General features: G+C 39.6%; 1 protein-coding gene across 2 annotated transcripts in view; it reads right to left on the bottom strand.

The window, feature by feature from the left end:
- The window catches only part of PDE7A (phosphodiesterase 7A), a 61,844-nt gene that overhangs the window by 36,123 nt on the left and 7,149 nt on the right, over positions 1 to 18,572 (bottom strand). For both annotated transcript variants that reach the window (XM_089517380.1, XM_089517379.1), the window contains exon 2: positions 9,037 to 9,097. In XM_089517380.1, coding sequence (XP_089373506.1) covers positions 9,037 to 9,097 — 61 coding nt within the window. The remainder of the gene's footprint in view (positions 1 to 9,036; positions 9,098 to 18,572) is intronic.

Here is an 18,572-nt window from a genome sequence, read left to right on the forward strand (position 1 = left end):
CCCCTGCCACCCTCGGAGCCCTCCTAGAGGGCTCCAGTGATGGCACCAGGCCCCCCAGAGGGCCCCTGCCGCCCTCGGAGCCCTCCTGTTGGGCCCCAGCGACGGCAGCGGGCCCCCCAGAGGCCTCCTGCCGCCCTCGGAGCCCTCCTGTTGGGCCCCGGAGACGGCAGCGGGCCTCCTAGAGGCCCACCGCCACTGCCACCGCGGCCGCCCGTCGCGGCTTTTCGCCGCTCTGGGCGCCGCCATTTTGGGTGGCAAAATGGCAGCGAAGTCTCGCGCGACCTCCCCCGCCATTTTGGGCAAAAAAATGGCGGCGCCCATAGCCCCAAAGGCCGCTATGGGCACCGCCATTTTGCCGCCCAAAATGGCGGCGCCCAGAGCGGCAAAAAGCCGTGACAGGCGGCCGCGGCAACGGCAGCCAGGGGCCGGTCGCCAGGCCTCCGCGGGCCACATCTGGCCCGTGGGCCGGAGGTTGCCGACCCCTGCCCTAGAACAAACTTAGAGGTATGTGCTCCCAAAAATTAGTGAACTAATCATGTTATATAAAATCATATTGTCCTTTCATGAGTAATCAGATAACATTATACTGCATTCATTTTCTGAACACAGCCAGGCCATCAAATTCCCCTTAATTTTTTCAAAATTGCTGTACATCTTTATCAGAGTTCTCAGAAGGTTCTGATTGCAATGTTAATTCTTTATGACCAAATCTTCTGTCCAATAAGATCTTCTGGAAAGACCTTGTTGAGACTCCTTTCGCTGAATATTAAGGTCACCAATGAAAAAGCAAGGCATTTAAAGTCAATGCCACAAAACACTATGTTACTAGAAATCTAGTTCTATCCCTCCCCCCACTTAAGGTAATTTTTTAATTGGTTCTACAAAGTTATTTATACTAATATTTTTCATTTTAATTTTTAAAAAATGCAGTTTGCCAATTTCTTCATTAATTAACTATTTAGAGTTTTCTAAAGTGGCATAATAGAAATATTTAAGATTAATGCAGAGAATTCAGCATCCCCAAACTAGAGAGTCCAGAGCATCCATGTATTTGCCAAGCATCTCATTCATTTTGCCTATCTTTACAACTGATCTTTGAAAATACAAGTATACGGCAGTTAATGCAATAGATGTATTCCTGGGCTTGGCTTCTTTAACAGAAACACTGGTCCAAAACACACTGCAAAAATAATCCCGTTTTGAAACAACTTTAACCTTCCTGGCTCAGTGCTAGAGGATTCTGAGAACTGCAGTTTATTATGACACCAGAGCTCTCTGACAGGAGGAGGTTAAATGTCTCACAAAACTACAGTTCCCAGAATTCTCTAGCATTGAGCCAAGATAGGTAATCCAGACTAGTACTGGATTATTTCTGCAGTCTGTTTTGGACCATTGTAATATGAATGGGTTTCTCCTACACAGCAAAAAAGATTAGCAGTTCAACAGTTACAGCAAACTTTTAATTTACAACTAACATTATGCACGTGTAAAATGATACAACCAGGCCAGGTACGTTTTGCATAAATAAACAAAAGCATTATTAATCTTCTAGCAATCACTTGAAAGGTTCTTCCAAAATGCATCCTAGGGTAATTTTCTTTTTCTTTCATCAGCCTCCACTGTACTTATGAATTCCATAACGTTATATGCTTTTTCCACATACCAGGGTAGTTGGTCAGGCAAACTAATCTGCTTTCTCCTTTTCATTCTGTTTTGCTCTTTACACATGCTCAATAGGTGATACTGTAGGCATCTGTTTACCTTGCCTGTTGTAGGTACACACACATAGCAATCACCTAGAGTAGAATCCCATTCTTTCCTAGGTCAAGTTTTACTGCATTGTTTACTTCAGATATGCTGCTAAAATCCAAGGCTGAAAGTCTTGTCTCTAACCCTCCTTTACCATCCCCCTAGTGCCAAGGCTGCAAAAAACAAAACAAAATCCCAACCTTTAGCTTGACGGTGGTTCCATACCATGGAGTGGGAACCCTGGGGAGTGGCAGTGCAAGAGCTACTCAAGGGGGTGCTGCGAGACTTGCAGGCCTTAGTCCCTCTTCTTCCTCCTCTTCCCAAACTTATTTATGTGTAAAATTTACACATGCACCGAGTTTAATAGAACTGTTCAAATTTGAACAGTGTTATTTCCTTATAAAATGTTAAAATATGAATATACATGAATGAACAAATGAAAATATGCACATTAAATAAACAAAATATTTTAATTTGTATTTTACGTCAAGGGGTGGGGGTGCAAGATTTGCATGTAGATATAAAGGGGGTCTCAAGGGTAAAAGGTTTTAGCACCATTGACCTAGACAGAAGATAAGAGAAGGGGGTGGGGCTAGGCTGGGTTCCTGTAAAAACAAAGGCTTTGTAAAAAGAGCTTCTTTGTCAGAGGCTTTACTAACCAAAGTATGCCTGTTCTTTTTTGTGGGGTTTTTGGGTTCTGGAAAAGTTTATTCCTGACGTTTCACCAGCATCTGTGGCTGGCATCTCTGAAGATGACAGCCACAGATGCTGGCGAAACACCAGGAATAAACTCTTCCAGAACATGGCCACATAGCCTGACAACCCAATAAAAAACTATGGATTCCAACCATGAAAGCCTTTGAGTTCACATATGCCTGTACTATTTTGAAGTACAGTGGAGAGCCAACCCTCTGTCCTTTAAAATTAGAAGCAACCACTGCCTCCTTATTTAAAATAGCAAATATCTTAGGCATGGCAAAGCAGCAAAATTAACACCTCAATAAGAACTTTTTATGCCTCACTTTGTGTTTTAAGACAAATAATAGTTTATCTGTATTATGGCTTAGTATAAGCAAATAAACAATTAAGCTATACTGAGTAAATTATCACTTATGTTACAAATAAATAAAGCATGAATTTCCATTAAAAGTAAGTGGATCCTTGTTATACGCTGGGGTTTGGTTCCACGATGCCCCATGGATAACAAAATCTGTGGATGCTCAAGTCCCATTAAATATAATGACATAGCAAAATGGTGTCCCTTACAAGAATGGAAAATCAAGGTTTGGTATTTGAAATTTATACTTTTTTGAACGTTTTCAAACTGTGGATGCTTGAATCCATGTATACAAAAGCCATGTATAAGGGCCAACTGTATCTGCAAATCAGGTAAAATGCCAATTGGTTGGGTACTATTTATAAGAGAAGGCATATCTGAGACTTGTTTAGAAAATATTCATTCCCAATTTGTATTTGTGCTGAAATCTGAAATATTCATTCATAACGGTTGGATTAAAGATCCAAAAAGAGACCTCTGGGGCATTAAAAACGTGTGGCATAAAAACTCACCACTAAAGCATCAAAGAGAGAGAGAGAGACAGAGAGAAAGAAAGAGGTGCCCAAAGAACACTGGATAAAAGAACAAACGGTTTATAAAAAGGGGGTTCCACGGAGATGGATAAAAAAAACCAACAACCAGACTAAAGTAAGTGCAGCAACAATGCCATTTTATGAAAAGCTAGAAAATATTTTAAACTCATTTCAAGTAGCCAGAATAACAATTATTAAGCAAGAATTCAAAGATAGCCATGTTAGGCTGTAGAATCAATATGTAGAGACATCTTGTAGCACCTTTGAGACTAACTGAAAGAAAGAAGTTGGTAGCATGAGCTTTCGTAGACTACAGTCTACTTCCTCTGATGTTTTTGGAATTATTAAGCAATTCACATACAGATTGAGTATCTGTTAGCTGAAATTCCAAAATCTGAAATACTCCAAAATCCAAAACTGTCCACATGAGTGGCTGAGAAAATGATACCTTTGCTTTCTGATGGTTCCGTGTGCACAAACTTTCACAAACAAAATTATTTAAAAGTACCGTATTATGTATAAAATTATTGTCAGGCTATGTGTATAAGGTATATGCAAAACATAAATGAACTTCGTGTTTACACTAGGTTCCTTCTCCAAGACATCTCATTATGTATACACAAACATTCCAAATTCTGAAAAAAATTCAAACACTTCTGGTCCCAAGCATTTGAGGTACCGGAGACTCAACCTGCATTGCATAACATATTGATATCACAAAACTGAACAACATGAAAATATTAGCTTTAGAAAGCAAATATTTGATTAAGAGAATTAAATGCTTTCCCACATATCTTACTTTTCCATGTTTTGCATTTTAAAAGTGATTCTACATTTTACTTATATTATGTAACACAGACAGTTGCTCATTGCATAACTTTCATTCTTCCTACTCTAAACTTTAGACTGATATTATACTGTAAGTTATTATTTCTTTATAAAATGGCATTTGCCTATTAAAAGTGGAATCCAATTGAGTCTCAGTGTATTTTCATCAAAGAATTTCCATCAGCTTCAGGCTGACCTCTCCTTCTCCAAATTAACAGAAATAAACAGGGATTGTTTCCAGTGGTTTCCACTTGTGGGTACACAATGTAGCCCAAAATCAGTTCTAGAGGAATAGAGGGCTATTCCAAAGCCATTCTGGGGGCAAGAGAGAAGAAAGGAAAAGGAAATCATCTTACAGAATACTAAATATGGTCCAGGATTTCCCAGTTCATCTGTTAAATTCTACATGCAGGGGTGAAGAAGTGGGAAAATGTGGAACAATTTCACTATACAGTATAGCTTCTGAAAAGAGAATATTGACAGTACAAACCTTTAAGTTTAACCATTCCATATTATCTCCTGACACATATAAATTAAAGCTTGACATTATATCAAGCCAAGATAAACTGAAACAGGGAAAGGTGCCATGTTACAAAACGGAGGGGGGAGACCTCATTTACTGCCTATTTTACTATTCCTGTTCTTGTGTGTCTGCAAGCTGTTTTTGACTTAATACAACCATAAGGCAAGCCTATTACACTGGGCCCTCAGTATCTTCAGGAGGTCCAGAATGGACCCCCCAGTAGATACCAAAATCTGTGGATAATCAAATTCTGTTGTCCCCAATGGTGCTGCGAGCATGCAACCTCGCTGCCATAAGGCACAACAGGACATCAGCCAAAGTCCCGTTGTCCCTAATGGCGGAGCAGCCACATGCATGCACCACTATTGGGGACAATGTGGGCTTGCTGTCCGTGGATGCTCAAATGCGCAGATGACCAGTCCACGGATACCGAGGTTCCATTGTACAGGATTTTCTTGGCAAGATTTGTTCAGAAAGGCTTTTGTTATTCCTCTGAGGCTGAAAGAATATCATTCGTGCAAGGTTACCCAACAGGTTTCCATGGTCTCCCAGAGTCCTAGTCAAACTGTTATAATACACTGGTCTCTTTTACTAACTGCATCTAATTCTATGCATTTAAATGGTCTGTACTTTGGATGAAAGAATTATGTTTTCAAATTCTGTTGCTATTATGTGTCTCCAAGACATTTCTGAGTTATGGCAAACCTATTGCAAAGTTTTCTTGGCAATATTCCAAAACCTCAAATGTCAGTCTCATCTCGAAAGAGAGTAATTGTATAAAAAATCCAAGAAACATGTTTTGATTTAGAGACAGGCCATAGATGACCACAGGGTATGCGAGCTCAGCAATCTCCAATTCCAAGGCTCCCTAGAGTACAGTCCTCCCTCCATATTCATGGGGGTTAGGGGAATGAGACCCCAGAAAAAATGGAAAAATTGCAAATAACTCCACCCCCAACTTAGATGCCAGTTAAAGGGAAGGGTGAGGGAGGGAAGAGGAGCAGCGCTGTACAATCCTTTTTTCCCACCCTCCTGTCCCTTTAACTGGCTCCCTGCCCCTTCTCCTCCCCATCCATTCCCTGGGAAGTCCAAAGAGAGCATGTGAAGGAAAAGGAAAGAGGTGCCTTGGTTCCTCCGAGACCCATCTCCTCTGCATCGTTTCCCTGGGCAGCCCAAGGAGAGGATGGGGAGGAGAAGGAAAGAGGTACCTTGGCCCCTCCATGACCTTTTGCCTCCCCAATCCTTTCCCTGGGAAATGCAAGGAGAGAATCGGAGAGAAGGCAAGAGGTGCCTCGGCCCCTCTGAGACTCTTTGATTCCCCAAACCTGCCAGCTCCCTCAACTGTTACAGCTGAGACAGGTGACACTTGCTAGCAGAAATTGCTGAAAATGGACCTAGATTTTCCACAGCATCAACCCTGCGGGATGCCACTGAATTCCACACTACCATCCACATATTTCAGAATCTATGAAGTCCCTGAAAATTGTCATCCAGAGGGCTGGATGGAAGCCGGAATGTTTTCATGTCTTGAGTTTGCTTCACCAGTTGTAGCCTTATCTATAAGGCAGACATTGCCTCAGCTATCTACATTACCATCAAATGGTATATTTTTGAGTGAATCTATCTACAAAAATGGAAGCTTCAACTGAAGCAAATTCCCACCACCACCACCACCACATGCTGATAAGTACAAATTCACTGGGTGTCTATATGCTTCAGAGACAAATTAAAAGGAATATGTTAGGAATGTTCAAAAACCTAAACATTTTGAGACTAATTTACAGTATATAAAAAGGATCACTTTAACTATATCATTCTGTCCACATGCTGAAATCTGCTTCAGATATCCTGCTCATGACTCCATCTTTTAAAGATGAACAGGTTACTCACTTGTAACTGTGGTTCTTCGAGTGGTCATCTGTGCCCTCACACAATTGGGTAATGCATGTGAGCAGAGACGCCATTCAGAAGCTGAAAAGCTGAGCAGATTGGCAGGAGCCCCACCTACTCCCATGTACTGAGCATGCCCAGTCCTGCCAATCTAGCTCCTCCTTCAGTTCAAGTCTGCCGCAAAAACGTGGCAGGGATCTGACCAAAGGGAGGTAGGGCGGGATTTGTGTGAGGGCACAGATGACCACTCGAAGAACCAGTTACAGGTGAGTAACCTCTTCTTCTTCTTCGTGGTCTCTGTGCCTCACACAATTGGGTGACTAAAAAGCTAACCTAAGGAGGTGGGAAGGTCACTGCAAAATAGAGGAAAGGACAGCACGACCAAAACTGGCATCTCGACGAGACCAGGAATCAAGCTGATAGTGCTGAACAAAAGTGGAAGGCTGAGACCATGTGGTTGCCTTACAGACATCAGGCAGAGGGACACCTCTTAGGAAGGCAACGGAAGAAGCAACAGCCCTGGTTGAGTGAGGACATACACCAACAGGAAGAGGGCATTTGGCCAACTCATAAGCCAGAGAAATAGTCTGAGCAATCCATTTAGAAAATCTCTGTGAAGAAACAGAGTGACCCCTCCTGTAACCACCATGACAAGCAAACAACTTGTTGGTCAATCTGAACTCCGCAGAACGTTGAACATAAAAAGCCAAAGCACGGTGAACGTCCAGCATGTGCATAGTCTTTTCCAGAGGTGTACACGGGTCTGGGTAGAAATTGGGTAGCACAATGTCTTGAAAAAGGTGGCAAGGGGAGAACACCTTCATACAGTAAGGGAAAGGAAAAAAGAGAAAGACAAAAAGTCTACCGTACAGTAGAAATCTACTCAGTTCAGGAGCAAACTGAAGGAGATGTTTCGCTTGCAGAGGACGAAAGAGAACTGAAGGAGGAGCTAGATTGGTGGGACTTGGCATGCTCAGTACATGGGAGTAGGCGGGGCTCCTGCCAATCTGTTCAGCTTTTCAGCTTACGAACGGAGTCTCTGCACAGGTGCAGTACCCAATTGTGTGAGGCACAGAGAACATGAAGAAGAACAGTTGAATTATTGGGCACAAAAGATAGTAATTGATCTATTATAGTTCCTCACCTCTGCATATCCTCCCAATGGAATTGTGCCTCGCCTCTGCTATTTAATTGCTGAAACAAGTCTTATAAAGCTTTTCAAGGCCACTATTTACTAGCATGCAAGAGACCCAAGGCTACAGAACTGATGCCTTTGATACAGCCTAAATTTTACTGCTTTATCTTACAAGTTTTATAACATATGTCACTTTGGGACAGCATGACTCAAAAAAGTGTCTTATAGATTATTTTAAGTAAATAAAATGGGAATTCCTTGTCCTGATTCTGCAAAATAGAGAGACCAACAACAGGAAATAAGACCACATCCTGGTGTCACTCTTAAAAGCAAGCAAAAAGGAAGGTCACTAGCTACCTGGGCCTACTACAGCTTTCCAGTGTGGAAAAATAGGAAAGCAACTAACAATGAGGCAAGTCTACATTTCTTTTTTAAGTTGGGGAGATTCAGATAGGTGACAAAGGGAGAGTTTTTCAAGTTGACTGTCCAGCACCTGTGACTGCTACAAGACTTTCAGTACTGGCAAGTCAAGATTTGACTTCAGCACTCATTGCTCTTGAAGACAAACATATATGAGTCGATGACTTGAGCAAAAGTTACTAATTAAACGTTACAGAGGAGAATAATATAATGCTGAATTCCTATTTTTCTCTTAAGTTTGATTAACATTTATGGAAAGCAATTTGAATAATTTACACTGCAACTCCTCCTACTCATTTTTTCCTATCTATTGCAGTCACGCTATCTCAAGATTGCTAGCTCATGATAATGTTTAGTTTACAACTTAAGCTGAAACTCTTTCCTATACAAATATTTGCTCATATGAGTCACTCAGACTCAGCTTTAAACAAAACAAATTCTTAATCTCATATGTACCAACTATCTTCTGTAATTACCATTTGAACCAAGAAACACAGCTACAGGAGCTAACCTTAAAAGCGAGACAAGATCAGTAGGAATTCAAGAATTTCATTCTGTGATCATATCTCACATTTTATTCATACAGCCAATATAAAGTTTACTATTTTTTTTCCAAACATTTGAGTTTTCCTCCAACCCCTTCCTTTTTTCCCAGTGTGACTGAGGAGGCTGCACTCTCCTATTTTGTGATCATCATGTTTTGATTTACTCAGCACTAAATATCTTAAAGAAAACTCCAATCAGCAGAGCCAAGAACTACTATGATAACGAAAAGGAAGAGGGAAAGTAGTGGAAAAGGAAGAAATAAAAACAGCAAAGGTGTTAAATACATTAAATGTACACCATTTACTCAATATCAGACAGCCAGACTTATAGAGTTTGAACAGGTGGCCACACTTACCTAGCATGCGAATGTACAGCGCAGTTTGATCAGAACTGTCATAGGAAATTGCACCACGTCTCTGAAAATTAAAAACAAAATATTTTATTCCTACTCTTTAATGAAACTTAATCTCATTATTTCCATTATAAACCACTTGTTACAACAAAGAATGTTCTTTCTAAAATCACAGCCCTTTACAACTTTTTCTTCATATGGGAATGTTTCCACAAGGACATAAATTATCTCATTAGTTTTCCTCAATATAGAAAACCTTTTCACTTGTGTTATCTCTCAAATAAAAGTAAAACAAAAAATGTCAGGCTGCAACATCATTACGGCTGTGTTATGAATGGACCATTTCCTCAACTGTCCCCAGACCTAACCGTATTTCAGAGCCACATTGGTTCTAGGCAGCAAAGAAAATCCAGTTTTTCAACAAGAGATTGAAATAAGGTCAAACTGCTGTGGGATATTTGCAGTTTCTTTTTTAAAAAAATAATAATAATCAAGCTTGTTTCTGCTGTTATGTTGTTCTTCACATTTGTCAATTTAACCTCTTGTGTATTTTTTCCAACTAATGATTTTGCATTTTGTTGGCTGCTTTGAGTTAATTTGTAAAAAAAAAAAAAGGGGGGGGTGGAAGCTAGGATATGTGGTTTTTAAAAATATACTGTATATTATACACGGGCGTGCTTTACGCAGTCTTGAGCGTATGCGCTCAAGCCGCGGGGAGCGTGCGGGGAGCAAGGGGTGGTGCATCCCATTCAAATGAATGGGCATGCGTGCCACCGTGCCTGAGCCCCATTGTTTCTAATGGGGCTTGAGCATAGGTGGAATTCGCCTTATGCGGGGGGGGGGGTCCAGAACGGATCCCCCGCATAAGGCAAAGGCCGACTGTATAAACATTCATTACAGGTGGATAGACTCAATCAAAGAAGCCTTGGCAGTGAGCTTGCAAAACCTGAGCAGAGCTGTTACTGACCAGAGATCTTGGAGGTCTCTCATTCACAGGTTGCCGTAAAACAAAATTGACCTGACAGCAAACCACAAAAATAATAAACATTCATATTTTTAATTCTGACCAGGGTTAGAATTTGTCGGCCACTTCAAACTGTAGTTCAGAAACTGGTTAATGTCTGTACTGATTTAGTCTTTAACCAAGGTTAAGGTCAGAGGGCAGAGGAAACTAACGTGCAATCATGGGGTTACTTTGAACATTGTTTGGTATGGGAGTGGCATATAAATAACAATAATAGTACCACCATCACCACCTATATATTTCCCTAAGGAGCTATAAACAATAGGGATGTAATCCTACTACAGTTGTTCATAATCCCTATGCAATGAGTGCAAAGTATACACTTGCATTTTATCTATGCAGAAATAGCTGTTCATCAATCAAACCACTTTTTCATCTGTTCTCTGGGTAACAATTTTGAACATAAAGAGCAAGTGTGTTTGCTTTTAATCTTTTATTCCTGAGAAAGGATGTAAAAAGAATAGAGGCCAGGGGAACTAGAGATTGAGTATGCATTTTAATTAATGATTTCTGCTAAAGTATTTAAAGAGTTAACTTTGCAAACCAGATAATTATGCATATTCAGGAGTCCCATTGGCCTGTTACAGACAGCCAAAATAAAGCTGCTTCGAGTCACAGTGGAGGTATGGTGTTTCAATGATGCATGCGTCCTAAGAATCCAGAAGTCGCACCAAAGCCACGCTCCAGACTGGAGCATGGCTTTGGTGTGGCTTCTGGACTCTTAGGACGCATGCATCATTGAAACACCATACCTCCATTGTGACTCGAAGCAGCTTTATTTTGGCTGTCTGTAACAGGCCATTGTAACTCTGGCAGACTGACCTCCAGATGTTCACAGAATTTTTTTTTCACAATCACAATGGTGAAAGCAACCAGGCACATAATATTGCCTAAAGTGGATCACAGCAGCAATGAGCTGTTTTTATATCCCATAATCAAAGAAGTTATTGCCGCAGTATGTCACTATATCATAAAAAAATACTACAGCTAGCTTTGAAATTATAAATAAAATTGAATAGTTAACCTGAGAGGAAAAGTTGGACATTGTTTTAATACTTCTACTACTAGTAGTTTGACAAGGCTCAAATTATGAGGAAAACTGAATTTCTACTTAGACTGTAAACTGTATGTCAGTGGAACAGCACATGATTTGTAAACAAAAGGTCATGGATTCGTCCCTAGCCTCTACTGGAAAGAATGATACAGACCCCTGCCTGAAACCCTTGAAAACTGCTACCAAATAGTGATACTAAGCTACATGGGCCAATAGCTTCCCAGATAGAAAGCAACATTTGATATTTGTTACTAAAAAGATCATTAGCATATATCACAGATTTGTCTTTATACTAAAGCTAACTTGCTAGCCACAAATACAGTGCCTTCTTCTATGCTCCTGGTACTATACTTAAATAGAGGAATTCAATTAATTTGTGCTGCACAAGACCACGTGAAGCCTATATTTTATTTGCAACCTGTGCATCTATGCAAACATCCAAAGACCATGACTAAGCTTAAGCCTGTTTAACTGAAACAGTTTCCTGTTTATGCTTACTTCTTTTTCCCTCCCCTTCCTCTGATCACAATGTCAAATTTTAGATTTTAAGTTCCAACTGACAGAGGCCTTTTCTCTTATACCATGTAAAGCACCTTACATCATGACACTTCACAAATAAATAAATGGGTCTATCACTTTATGGCCCCAAAGTGACATATTAGCATAGTGATGGCAAACCTTTTAGGCACTGAGTGCCCAAACTAAACGGCCTTCTGGCACCAGATGTTACCCCCTGCCAGTGGCAGGAACTCCAGGGGAACAGGACTTCTGGGGCGGGACTTCCTCCCTATGGGGGCAGGACTTCTGGGGTGGGACCTCTTCCCCCTGCACCTTTTCAGGCATTCAGCCACCTCTCCAGAGGCAGCTGAAGGTCTGGGAGGGGAAGGAACAGGCACGTGCCTTTTCCTCCTCTTCCTCGCTCCACGTGCCATGGAAAATGGCTTTGCATGCCATAAATTCACCAACATGATATTAGCACATTCCCAGATAACTATGTGACTGCTACTCTGTAGGGAAACAGATGAGGATTAGCATCAACACCTATTCATTTTTAAAAACAGCACTGAATATCTAGCTATTCTAAACAAATTCAAGTGTCCAAGGCCATTCAAGGAATTCGAAGACATAATCTCAATGCCTTTACCAATAGCCTTTGAGAACTCTAGCAGAACAGAAGTGCCAGCAGACTAGAGAACGGAGAATGGTATGCTCATTTTCAAAATGTGGAGAAAAGAAGACCCAAGCAATTACAGAACTAGTCTGCTTGACACCAATATCAGGAAAGATTCTGGATTAGATCATTAAAACAGCCAGGCTGTGAGGACTTAGAAAAGAATGCTGTGATTACTCAGAGCCTGCACGTATTTTTCAAAATGAGTAATGCACAAACTAATCATATATCTCTTTTCTATAGAGAGTTATAAACTTGGTGGATTAAGGGAATGCTGTGGATGAAATACATCTTGATTTCAGCCAGGCTTCTGAAAAGATTCCCCATTATATTCTTGTACACAAACTGATAAAATTGATAAAATGACATTGCTACTGTTGAATGGATTTCTAACAAACCAAACTGAAAGACTGCTCATTCATGGTTTCCTTTCAACCCATAAATAAGTTATTATTTAGATGCCACAGGGTTCTGTCCCAGGCTCATGTTGTGAAACATCCTTATAAATAACTTGGATGCTGGAACAGAGGGCATACTTATCAGATTTGTAGATGATACCAAATTAGAAGGTGTAATTAATATTCCAGCAGACAGGATCAGATTTCAAAAATATTTTAACAGATTGGAACCTGGACCAAAACAAGATTAATGTAAATAAGGATAAATATAAGGTACTATATTTAGGAAAGAAAAATAAAATACATAAATATAGGATGGTAACATTTGGCTTGGTAACAGTAGGGTCTTAGTACATAAAAAGCTAAACATGGATTATCAATGTGACACAGCAGCCAAAAAAGCTAATGCAGTTCTAGGCTGCAAGTAAATGTAGGTGAAATGAGAGTACTACTCTATTCTGTTTTATCTGAAACATGTCACCACAGAAGGATGCAAGTTAGAATATGTCCAGAAGAGGGAAGCCAAGATGGTAAGAGATCAGAAACCAAGCCTTATGAAGAACAGGTTAGGGAGCTGCATCTGTTTAGTTTGGAGAAGACTGAGAGATGACATGACAGTCATCTTTTAAATACCTGAAGGGACGTCATGTAGAAGATAGTGCAAGTTTGTTTCTGCAGCTCCAGAGACTAAGAGACAAACTACAGATTAGGGCCTGTTACAGCCAGCCAAAATAAAGCTGCTTCGAGACACAGTGGAGGTATGGTGTTTCAATGATGCATGTGTCCTAAGAGTCCAGAAGTCGCACCAAAGCCACGCTCCAGCCCTAAGGAATGGAGCGTGGCTTTGGTGTGGCTTCTGGACTCTTAGGACGTATGCATCATTGAAACACCATACCTCCACTGTGACTCGAAGCAGCTTTATTTTGGCTGTCTCTAACAGGCCTAAGTCTCTTTATTAAAAGTACTTATTTTTTATTTTGGAACGCCTGTATTTTCATCTATGTAAATAATGGGGTATCTTGGAGATAGATCCCAAGTCTAAACACAAAAATCCTTTATGTTTCGTATACACTTTCTACACACTGGCTGAAGATAATTTTATACAATATTTTAATGATTTTTTGAATGAAAGGAAGTTTGTGTATACTGAACTATCAGAAAGCAAAGATGTCACCAACATTGCCACAAAAAAATAAATAAATCAGTTTTTGGAATATTTTGGATTGTAGGATTCCAGATAAGGGAGACTCAACTTGTAATAGATTCAAATTGTAAGAAAAATGAATCTACCTAGAGATGTTTGATGGTGAAAAAGACTGTGTTGAAGTGTAGTGGACTCTCCTTCACTGGAGATGTTTAAAAGGTCGTATGGCCATCTTTCATTAATGCCTTCACGGTATATTGGTGCACAGCAGGATGCTGAACTGCAAGACCCTTGGGAGTTCCTTCCAATTCTCTCATGCTATAACTTTGTTTGCAAATGGCTACTCTCTTAGGATGCAATATGATCAAAGGAAAAGTGCAGAACACTTTTTTCTTCCGTCATGAATTTGTGACATACTGTACTTGCCAACTGCAAACTTTAGAAGACCAAAACCACACGAAATACATTTTAAAGAAATATAGGAAATATTGTATATTTGGCCCATTCCTCACCCAAACCCAATTTTTAAGAGTTATCTTGTGGCCCCACAGTGGACAAATGGTGGAAGAGCAATTTCTAAATGAAATAAAAAGAAGAAATGGATAGACATGTTGCATACAGCAATAAACTGCAGCATTTCTCACAAGAACTATGATAAGCACCTGTATGTACGATTCCTTCAAATGAGACAGAATGAAGCATGTGCTTAATGTGACCACTGAAAATCAGTGATAAACCTCGTATAATACACATGCTATCTGCCCGTCCCTCCTTCCCTCCCTATTCTTTTCTCTCTCTCACTAGGAGATTCAGGACTTCTGCTAAACAGCAATCATACCAGCATTTCCTTGTCTTTCAAGGTGCAGTAAATGTCAACACGTGATGCAACATCATCCTGCTTAATTGCGCTCCAGGTGTTCTGTCCAGCCTGCAGGCTCTCAACAATTTAAGGAACAAGATACTATCCCTAGGATGCCACCTTCACTTCAAAAGGCCAACTTTATTCTTATGAGTTGCAGTTATTTGTATGTATTACATACATAGCAATGTATCTGTCAATAATTTTTCAAAACGAGTGAAATTTCCCCCCCCCCCCTTTCCAATTTCTCCCCAGCAAGAATCCTTCAATGGGGAAATCTGTGTGTGAACACTTTGCAAACACCTAACATGTCACTTTAGGAAGCATGGACACCATGAAAGTGTAGCAAGTCTGACTCACACATTCAGGTAGTGTGGTGAAGAAATGTATGTATCTTCTGTCCCCCTTTCAGTGTGAAGGAGGAAATTACAAAGTTTAGGAACTTGAATTCAGGAATGTGGGAGCAGTTGTAGTAGTGATGGTGGTGGAGTTGTGAAGGAGGTATAATTGCCTCAGCCTAAGGCTGGAGACATGAAGTGTTTTTGTTGGTGTCAGTGTTTGAAGAGAAAGTCTGGAAGAAAAGGTTAGTGCTCCTCCCACCATGGTATTGCCTTAGGTCCTGGTTTTAGGTGCAAAAAATAAGGGAAGGAGCTCTGCTGTCGCTCAGCGCACCCCCTCCCCATAGCACAGTGGCCACATGAGAGGCAGGCAGCCATCCTGTGCCCTTGCCTTGGCTCCTGTCACACAGTTGCTCTGCTGTTGGGGGAGGTCCATCTGGACATTGGGCTTACCAGGGGTCTGCAGACCATAAGTTAGGAACCACAGGGTTAGATTATCACAATTTAATGCTATATAATTTGACAAGCTACGTGCTGTTTTTATGCATTAACAGGAATTATCTGTTAAGTTGCTTCATGAACAAATGCAAAAGAAGCTTCTAAAAGCTAACTGAAATGTGCTTTAAAAATTCATATTTTAAATCATGTGGGAAAAGAACAAATTCCTGCCAAGCAGAAATTCCAATCCCATTAATGTTCTGGTTCATTAAGTAACAAATCTCTAATGAGACAAATAGCACACTAACTGTTTTAATATTTCCCAGAAGTCTAATGTTCTGAAGAAGAAATTGTATTATGTCAGTATGTTTTAAAAATGCATATCAAAAATATAATGACTTTCACAGACTATAAGAAATGAAATCACATATTGAGGTCCATACTTAAGACTTCCAGTTCATTATATGAATAGGAACTCCATTTGCTTCATAGAAATGAATTCTATCATATATATATAAAAAAACCAACATGATCTAATTAACAGTTTATTTGTGGGACAAGGGAGGATAAATATGTTCAGAGCTCTTATGAAGGTAACTGACACTAGTCACAAAGGAGAGAAGTTGGTCCTATCAAAGGTACCAAAAGAGGTGATGGGAAGGAATACTAAAAATGATTTTTTTAAAAAAATTTAAAAAATCAATTTGACACAGAATTAGTGTTATTTACAGTCTTCCTACTAGTTGGTACAAGTCTTACTCCTGATGTGTGGGGGTGGCAAGATGAGAAAGAAGAGTGAACTCCCTATAAGCATAACAAATTTAGAAATTAATATTCTAATATTTGGTTTGTTGGAATGCAGGTGCCTGATAGTGGGCAAATTAACTGTCACAAGCCTCATTTGCTTTAATCGGGTGAAATGTGCTTAAGAGTCCTGCTGATCCAATTGCCTACCCCAAGAAATACAGATTTTTTTTAACAAAAACTATCTGGACAAACAGATCATACAATATGCAAACCAATTTGAGTGAAAATGGAATTTTAACATGTCTAAAATAATCTCTGCATTATTGTTTACTCAAAGAAATTAGCACTCATGCCAGCTAAGATCTGAAATATTTTTTCAGGCCAAAATGGTGTGGACATTATGTAAAAAACAAAACAAAATCAGTAACTATTTCAGGCTTATCAAGGAAAAGATTTAATTCAAAACTGCATTCTTTGATTCAATTTTTTAAAAAAAAATGTCATTATAAAAGCCAGTATGAAGACTGAGCAGTTTATATGAACCCTCAGCACTAATTTTAACATGTGTTTTAACAGTGCAAACTGACTGCCATGAAGTTCATTTCTACAATGTCCTTGCAGCCCACAGGACATCTGTCTGTACTGGCAGTCACTCTGTATTGAAAACAGTATTGCATCTTCCTGACTTACCCAAAATTAGGCCAAGTGTCAGTGTGGAGGATAACACCAAACTTCTGCAAACTAGAAAGGCAGAAGACAGTGGCCCCTATAATTCAATCATATTTCAATTCACTAGTAACTCAGAATAAAGTTTCAGTTTTATTATCTGAAAAATGTAGATGCAGCATTTAGAGATTACTGCTCTCTAACAGCAACACTTAGAACACCCCATTGTTTACAAGATACTTGGGGGAATAGTGCTGAGAAATACAGTAGAGACATTCCATGGTTAAAGTTACAAAGTCACCTTTTTTACATGTGTTCAGTCTCACTGTCTAGTTTTGACATAAACTTTTGAAATTCAACCATAGTCAAAAGACTGGGAAAAGCTTGCATATGCTTTCCATTTCTGTCTCCCCCCTCCCACATAAATTTCACCCTCCTTTTCCGTTACTAGCCATGGCGTAGAATTACAACTGCACCAGGGATTAATATTAACCATAATTAACTTTGGCTTAAAACTAATCAGCACAGATTTATTGCTATACAGTAGTTAATGCTTGGAATTAGGGGTGGAATTTTCATGAAAAGATAAGCAAGAAACATGCAAGACTGTAGAGTTCTCCTAAAGATCAGAAAATAATACTTTCACACATTGATATAACTTACTCTCTTGTTTTATTCTAATCAAGAGCAACAGATTCAATCAAGTAAATACTGGTCTCCTTTCAGATTTTTAAATCATAACCTTGATTTTCAAAACAACAAATTTCAAACAGATGTTCTTCAGCAGCAAACAGGTCTAATCAATGTTTCAGAAACATGGATCTTCAAGGGGACCAAAAGAAATGGCAGAAGGTCCCAGGTCTTTTATCTTTTATTAAATGACCTTGCAGCAATTGTATATGTAGTTCAAGAATGTTCCTCTCCATTAAAACATGAGAATATCCAGCATACTGCAATGTGAATTTGCTACAATTTTAAATATTTTACAATTCAAGCAAAAAGCAACCTTAATTATTGCTTTGACTCAGGTACAGCTTTTTGGTTTGCAAATGAGAGTATGATACAAATTAATTTAGTTAGAATATTTATCTGCTGAACCCTCAAATGTGAAGTATCTAATGAGTATTGCCAAAACAAGTTAGCCTAGCAGTGAAGTGCTAATCTGTCACGGGAACACCTTGCATACATATCTCCAAAATTATGCACAGGCACACTGACAACAGCTTTTGCACTCTAAGTAGAAATATAAATATCTGTAAATGCTCTGTGTCAGTCTTTGTCAACCTGGTATCCTCCAAATTGCATATGTATTTTCAAACGGGGATGGAGCAGGGAGGGATAGTGGTATATAAGATTTAGAAGATCACAAAAGCTACAGTGAAGCTCTGCAGATACATAGGTAAGACAAATAAAGGCTTTGTAACATCTGACATTAGGCCAATGCTATAATCAAGACTGAGAGACTATCAAAGCATAAATCTGCTCTGACAAACAGGGGGGAAAAGACCCAAGACAATTTGATCCCGAAAGACTGAAACAAATGTAGTGCCCCATTAAGATGACTACAAGAAAGACCAGTTCAGACAAGAAAAAAATCAAGGTACCATGAAAGCAATTTTAACTGATCCAATATTATGGTCTGTTTGGATTCAAAGTAAACCATTTCCTCTATATATTTGTACACTGTCTTTCTGGAGTGA

This window comes from Sceloporus occidentalis, unplaced genomic scaffold, assembly GCF_023333645.1.
Source record: "Sceloporus occidentalis isolate IW3139 unplaced genomic scaffold, rSceOcc1.0.p SCAF_3, whole genome shotgun sequence".
Taxonomy (NCBI): domain Eukaryota; kingdom Metazoa; phylum Chordata; class Lepidosauria; order Squamata; family Phrynosomatidae; genus Sceloporus; species Sceloporus occidentalis.